At 38.2% G+C, this 7,501-nt stretch overlaps 2 protein-coding genes across 2 annotated transcripts; both read left to right on the top strand.

Moving 5' to 3' along the window:
- Positions 1 to 1,647: 1,647 nt before the first annotated feature.
- On the top strand, positions 1,648 to 2,292 carry LOC101306294 (glutaredoxin-C11-like). The gene has a single exon (XM_004309638.1). The coding sequence runs from the start codon at positions 1,742 to 1,744 to the stop codon at positions 2,048 to 2,050; it is 309 nt and encodes a 102-aa protein (XP_004309686.1). The 5' UTR covers positions 1,648 to 1,741; the 3' UTR covers positions 2,051 to 2,292.
- Positions 2,293 to 4,151: 1,859 nt separating this feature from the next.
- Positions 4,152 to 4,917, top strand: LOC101315198 (glutaredoxin-C13-like). Its single transcript, XM_004309663.1, has one exon. It carries the CDS (start codon positions 4,609 to 4,611, stop codon positions 4,915 to 4,917), a length of 309 nt encoding a protein of 102 aa, XP_004309711.1. The 5' UTR covers positions 4,152 to 4,608.
- Positions 4,918 to 7,501: the final 2,584 nt, after the last annotated feature.

The following is a 7,501-nucleotide window of genomic DNA, read 5'->3' on the forward strand; positions in this document are numbered from 1 at the left end:
ACAACTACTATATATGACTCCACCTTAAAAGGTTCCTTCCCCTTACTTGAATAATAAAAGGGTGACACGTCGTATATTCTGGCATTGATAGAGAACAAACGAGAAGCTGCATTTGTTCTTAAACTGTCAATCCCAAAATGAACTTAAGAATTTCTGGGATGGACAGTTGCTAGCCAAGCTATATCTTCTCTATAGCTAAAATTGGGCAAAAAACCACACCTTCATGAACGCTACTATACTGAAGAAATTTGTAAACATAGAAAAGTATTTATATTTTTTTACAAATTTTCAGAGCATTCGACTGAATCTCCAAGTAGCAGATAGAGAATGCTTTACTAGATTTGTGCAGTGATTCTAATATCGATGATATACTACTACTGCTAAAAGAAAATTAATATCGGAAATGTGTTGGCTTTTCCAATTCCGAAGAGCTTTTGAGAATACTATAGAAATGACTTTAGGTGCACATATCCAGTATTAGAGATCACAGCAGGTTACGTTGTAAATCAGTTGGGAATAAGAGATAGATTCTCCTTTACAAATGAGTATTCATTGCATTTTGATGTAGATACTAGCTAGCTAGATAGTCGACTTAATATTATTCCATGAATTTGATAGAGGGACCATAACAGAAGAAAGTAGAACTTCATTGGATAAACTCTTATCCTTTTTCCCCATCAGCCACGTACCTCACACTAACATGACAAAGAACAAAACATAGAAAATGTAATACAATCCGAACAAAACCAAAAAGGAGAAGAAGCATAGCTTCAATATTGAGTTTCTTAAGCCGTCTGAGTCTTCTGTTTTTTTTCTTCTTCTTCAGATAGTATGTTAATGCATCAGTACATTATATATTATGCGACGTTAGGCCGTATCAATTATTTTCATTTAGTTAATGTCGCAGTAGTTGTGTTCGATGAGTGTTCGTGATGAACTGGTAGAAACTAGTGCTCATTATGCTGATCTACTAGTATAAGAGTATATCATCCAAGAATGAATGTTTTGAAGGTTCTCTTACTTGAGGTATATTTAGCATAAGCAATGTCAAAGAGTACTTGGGAATAAAGGTACTAGCCAAGCTAGGCTCTCGCTCTGACTTTCATTGAGATTTGAGACTTGCAAATAAGTGAAATTCTGCTTCCTGCATTTGGAATATAACGTGACTGCTTTTTTTTTTTAAGTCCACTCTTGTTGTTCCCCTCATCCGTAAAGAGTAGCTACTAAATCATTATTAATATCAATAATTTTGTATTCCTGATGCCTCCAACAAGGCCGAAAGTGATAAATCTGCTTAAACATATAGCTAGAAACAGACGATTCTTATTCCAAAACTGTTCATGCATATATAGTACGGACATTCCCTTCCAGGAGATCTGATCTGAATTATGATCATCACAATTTGTGACTATATGTATCTATAATTCTATATGACTGTATGTGCTGCCTGCAATTTGTTTATAGCATAAAGAGTCACCATCAAGCAAATCATCAGGCAGATGAGGCATTTTTCTTATCCAAACAAATATCTAAAGGCAGCTACTTTCTCAGCTTTTTCCTTATCCATTATAAGGTTTTTTAATTTGTTTTCCAAACTCCATTGCCACTATAAATAGGTTGATCAATCCCAACCTTCTCCACAACCAAGCCTAGCTCACTTACTCATCATCTGACATTCACAAACAAAGCTTTCTTGCAATCCAAGGAAACCTACCCACCCTACCCACCAATCCTATTTGTAATGGAGAGTGTAAGAGAATTGGCTACAGAGAAGGCAGCAGTGATCTTCACCAAGAGCTCATGCTGCATATGCCACAGTGTCAAGTCGCTTTTCTATGAGCTCGGTGCGAGCCCTGCCATTCATGAGATTGATCGATACTCAAATGGGAGGGACATGGAGTCAGCGTTAAGGCAGCTCGGGTGCAACCCTTCTTTCCCTGCTGTGTTCATAGGTGGGAAGTATGTAGGCTCTTCAAAGGATATCATATCCCTCCATGTTGACGGGTCTCTAAAGCAAATGCTCAAAGATGCAAGAGCCATCTGGTTCTAGCTACCCAGCTATTTATGTGTTATACTAATTACAAAGAAACTAAGCTATATACACATATATGCTAGTTAATGTGCTGTTAATTAGCTGTAGTATGTATGTAACCACAGAAACTAGCCCCAGTACCATGCTTATTAAAGAAAATGCATGTAGTATTGGGGCTCTTACTTTTTCTACTATGTACCTAATTTTCTGGCTACATGCTTGAAATGCAAGTCAGATCATCACTATGAAAAATATTATATATAAGATGAGCTACAGAGCTGGACAGTTCTGCAAAGTTTCTCAGTCAGCTAATTGCATACACCAGTTTACATACATGCTCATCAGTATGAAAAATATTAAAGTTACCTGAAGAGTTCCCAATACTTTGTTAAATGCAATTGCATAGTTCAGTTTGCTTCCTATTTGCATTTGACGTATGTAGTTTAATGGAAAGACTTGATCTAAGGAGGGTTTTTCATTATTTTGTACTTTTCAAACACACACACACACACAAGAACACAAAGTTTTCCTGTAAAGCTAGAGTGCTAAATAGAAAACTTTTCCACGGAGCATCCTTTCTTCACCATGATCAACATTTCTGATCGATCCTTACTTTGATCAATGATCATAATTTTTCAGTGCAAATTTTTATCCACTAGCTTAAGTTGGATTCCTGTTTGAATATCTTATTCGGCTAGAGATATATCCCTTCACTGTCCTACATATAATACAGATGTGAAGTGTGAAGTTCTATGGAATTTATTTTTGTTAATTCATTTTCTTATCCAATATAGAATCTGCAGAATCCAACTTTAACCATAGGCTGGGGGGTTGATCTTGTATGAAAAAGATGAAATAGTTGGTTCGATTCTCAGCATATTGATGCTGTCACATATTAATTGGGGATAGCTAGCTCCTTTGGTTTCCTGAGATATCAGTATCACTCAGCTCAAGCTCATAGTATGATCATGCAGTAAGTGAATTGTATAGTGAGCCACGTGCATGAAGCGCGCTTTAGCTTTGCTGATAATGAGGGATCAGAGACAATGATGAATCAAATGATGCATCACTTTCGGGGCCTAGCTAGTATTCCTTCAAATCTTCGAAAGGCCACGCAGGGTTCTCCAATATGGCCCTAGATCGTGTATATATGCAAAGATAGAATAAGCATTTACCCTAGCTAAAACCATATATGCTATATATTTAGCGTATAATATAGCCCCCCACTTCATCCTCCTCTTCTTAGGTTTGCCTTAATTAAAGATTCTTTATATTCTGTTGGTTTAAACCTTAATTGCTTTTGATTTCCTTGTAGTTAATTAATTAGCTTTCTGCAATTTTTAGATAGTTGATAACATTAGTTTAACTCTCAATTTTCTGCATTTGTGATGACTGATGGATCTAGGGGGCGAATGAAGACAACTGGCCTTACTCCAGTTATTTGTTCAAGGAATTGCTCAAAGACGCATGTGTAATTAGAGCAACTCGGTAAGATAGCAAGATAGCATGCCAGCTTCTAAATTTTTCCATCAGGAAGAAAAAGTTATGGATCTTCTTACAAAATTTTCTTGAAACCAAAAAACTAGCTAACTGAACTAGATATGTTTATGTGACAGGTTGAACCTTTGGCTATGGCCTTCAGGTTTGCTTTTCAGTAAGCGATGCTGAGATGAACCATTCATGTTCAGCTAGGAAGAGGAGTTCTTTCTTTCTTTCTCAAAACAGAATGGAATCTCAATGCTCATCCACACAGTAGCATATACAGCAACAGTTCTGTATGAACAACTCAATTTCACATGCAGTACTTGTACGTGTGGGATTGTGGGGAGGAATCTTGGCAAGTTGGTCGTGGGCGCAACACGAGGAATCGATAGGCACCGAAAGCAGTCTATCTCAGTCGCCATCTTTCTGCACAAGGATTCAAGGAAGGTGATTGAGGGAATCTGGTATGAATCGACCAGCTTTGCCTGCATAGAATTTTATGCTTTTGTTGTATATATAGAGAGTATAAGCAGAGTATTAACCTGAACAAATGGTGCATAGTCAGTACACGTCTGTCACAAATCAATAGCACCACTCAATATATTTTTAGGAAAACTCATGTAAATTCACTTCACTCAGTTTGATACATATATAGTTTCTTAGTATAAGTAATGTATTGCATGCATGAAATACATCTGCCAACTTGTTCAGACTAACAGAACAGTAGTCTTTATCTTCTAAAGTTGCTTTATTAGTTTGGGCATCTAAATAAAGACCATCCTCTTTTGAATGCTCTTGTTCAAACAAAGCATTCCCCTCCTATACTGTCCCTATAAATAGTCCAACATGAGAGCTCAAATATTCAAACTATCATAAGCTTCAAACATTTCCTCCTAGCCTAATTCCCTCCGTCTCCAAAGTCGAAAACCAACTTCCCCATTGGGTCGAGTTCACCTTGGATTCGATCCGATGGTCTTGACCTCTCAATAAGTAAACTACTGTTTCGTAACCAAGGGTTACTTTTCGTCTTCCCTTGGCTTACATTTTCCTTGGTTTAAGACGAAACTTTCCTATATCGAATCAAGCTTGTCAAGATGGACAAGGTAATACGGTTGGCATCAGCGAATGATGTGGTGATTTTTAGCAAGAGCTCATGTTGCCTGTGCTATGCAGTCAACATTCTATTTCAGGAGATTGGAGTGCGCGCTTCAGTTAATGAGATCGACAATGACCCTGATGGCAGGGAAATGGAGAAGTGTCTAATGAGGATGGGGTGCTCTTCTGTTCCGGCCGTGTTCATAGGTGGACAACTGATCGGATCAACCAATGAAGTCATGTCCCTCCACCTTAAAGGGCAACTGATCCCAAAACTGAAGGCTTATGAGCAGAAGGCTACGTCCTGAAGATCAAACTACTGAAAATATCATGTCCCAAAAACAAAAATAAACTGGCTCAAAGTAGTACTGTAGTGATGAGCTTTGTATTCAGTCTATATATGTAGTGTTTGATGTGTCATGTACTTTGTAAGATTGGATTAGCTATATATAGCTTGTAATCCGTTTCCTGTTCTTAATGAAGTTAGCTTTGTATACATTTTATCTTGGTGTACTTTGATGATTGAGATTATCAAAATGGCAGCATACGTTTACTAAAATATCATAAATTAAAACAATACCATTTTGAAGACTACTCTTGGTCTCTTAGATCATATCTAAGTACTGCACTACTGCAGACTCTTAGTCGCTTAGATCATATCTACAATTTCTAACCAAAATCAAGTACTGTACGGCCAAATTCGACATATAAATATCAGAATATGCATGCTGTGAACAAAGTACAGTACCCCCAAATATTCTCTGAAGGAAAATGAAACACAGACAGCAGAAAAATATCTAGACAATGAAATTAACTATGCTTCCGAAATGAGATTAGTTGACTGCTAACTAATTTATTTCATCACTAACTTTCTTCAGCATCCTGGAAACAACTATAACAGTAAATCTTGAAGCTACAGGGAGAAACTTTAAGCAAAAATTCTTATTTTATTCCAATCTATGATTTAATTTCGCAATCCTGCCAATCCATGTTGCTTCCCTCCATATGGGAAAAAAGAAAGCAAAGTCTTCTTTTTGGCATGGAATGGATTCTTCAAACTTTATCACAGATAAAGAAAGGTATTGCATTCCTTCCTTTCAGCACTTTGTGATCTTTTCATTGATTCTCTTGCTGGTCTCCCTCCAACGATCGTCTGGTGTTTGGTAGTCAGTGTCAGGCCATCCCAAAAAGCTACAGTTTGTGTTCCGCATTCTACCTAGCTAGTGCATGCATAGCAAGATCAACATGGCTGGCATCTCCAATATATGTTCCTTTCCAGAGTCACAGTCTCACATACATATCCTTCTCACACGGAAAACAGTAACAGCGGTACTGTATATATCGATCACTACTAATTTCTATGTAAATATTTCTTGTTAACTTTTACCTCTTGGCCAAAGTATAACTACTGAATGTCGCTGGTAATTCAACTAACCGGTTAAGTTGTTAGTGTTGTCTAACATGATATCAAAGCCTTATTTGCTTGACTGTCCAAATCCTAACTTCACCATTTCTATCTATTAATTAGTATTTTGTGCTTCGCACGCGCGGTATGGCACTGCACGTGGCAAGCATATGTTAGCTTGATATACATTTTTGGCCCATTTCTTGAAAGCTTAATCTTCAGGGGATAGCGAGTCTCCAATATAAGGGGACGAGTCCTTAGCATGTGTTAAACAGAAAGGAGACAGCTACAGTCACCTAACTTATGAAGTAAACGGTCCCCTCGATCTCTATGTGATCTCCGGAACATGATTTCATTATGTGGTTCCATTACAAGTGGAAATGGTCCTCCTCCTCCTAGGCATCTATAACATCACATTCATGAATTACAATAGAGAGAAAATACGAATTTATATCATACCGAAGCAATCTGTTTAGATTCCTCAATAATGGAGTGAGACAAGCACATGAATGTTGTTGAGGTGAAAAGAAGAAGAAGAAAAATCTTTTGAGCTGCCCCGGAAATCAGAATAGAACAGACATTCATGTTAGTACTCCATGATCAATCATCGTCAATCTTAATCCAGAAAATTCAAACTCGGGATTACTTGTGAAATTTATGAAAAAGGCGGCGTTTTCTGCTTTACCCCAGGTCCCCAGCTACCTGGAGTCAGTCTGCTGATGCAAACTGTGTCTGCATTAGTCATGGTAGAACACATTTACATTTCAACCAGATAAAAAAAGAATGTACCAAAAAAATTAACCAGGTCTACAACTACAAGACTAATATAAATCATGCCCTGCAGAGTCCAATACTGAAATGCTAGGTGGAGAGGGTCGAGTGACCTTTTTAGCCTTGAACCAAATTCGAGTTTATATCATGATATAACGGCATCTCTAAATGTTCGGATGATGAAATTCAATGGAGAGTTGAAAATGAAGATCAGTGTTTGCCACGCTGCTACAATTTTTCGACTGTTCTCCCGAGGGTTTTCGAATCAGCTGAAAGAATTAGGAACAAGGTGTCTGCACCAAGTAAAATCATGTTTGGGATCAGATGCAGTATGCTAAGTTGTTGTATGCGGCAAGCAAGCAATAGTGCAATACAGTCACAGGGGGTATTATGGTCAATTCGTAGCTGCAGGTCCATCTTACCTAGCGGCGCCGGTGAAGTAGTAACTGCCACTAACGAACTCATAAATTGGTGGCGCGTCAGCCCTCAACTGCCTCTCACTCTTTTCTCCTTTTGACCCAACAACTCTCTCTCTCTCTCACTCCCCCCGGCTACTTCTAACGACTCCCTCCTACCCAATCACACCCCGACAACTCACCAATTTGAGGGCACAAACGTCATTACCGGACCTGCTGCGAAATACGGTTGGCAGAAAGAGCTACACTCGCTCCCTTAACAAGCAGGAGATAAAAGCCCTTAAAGATCCGTAATTTCTT

This window comes from Fragaria vesca, unplaced genomic scaffold, assembly GCF_000184155.1.
Source record: "Fragaria vesca subsp. vesca unplaced genomic scaffold, FraVesHawaii_1.0 scf0513018, whole genome shotgun sequence".
NCBI classification, from domain to species: domain Eukaryota; kingdom Viridiplantae; phylum Streptophyta; class Magnoliopsida; order Rosales; family Rosaceae; genus Fragaria; species Fragaria vesca.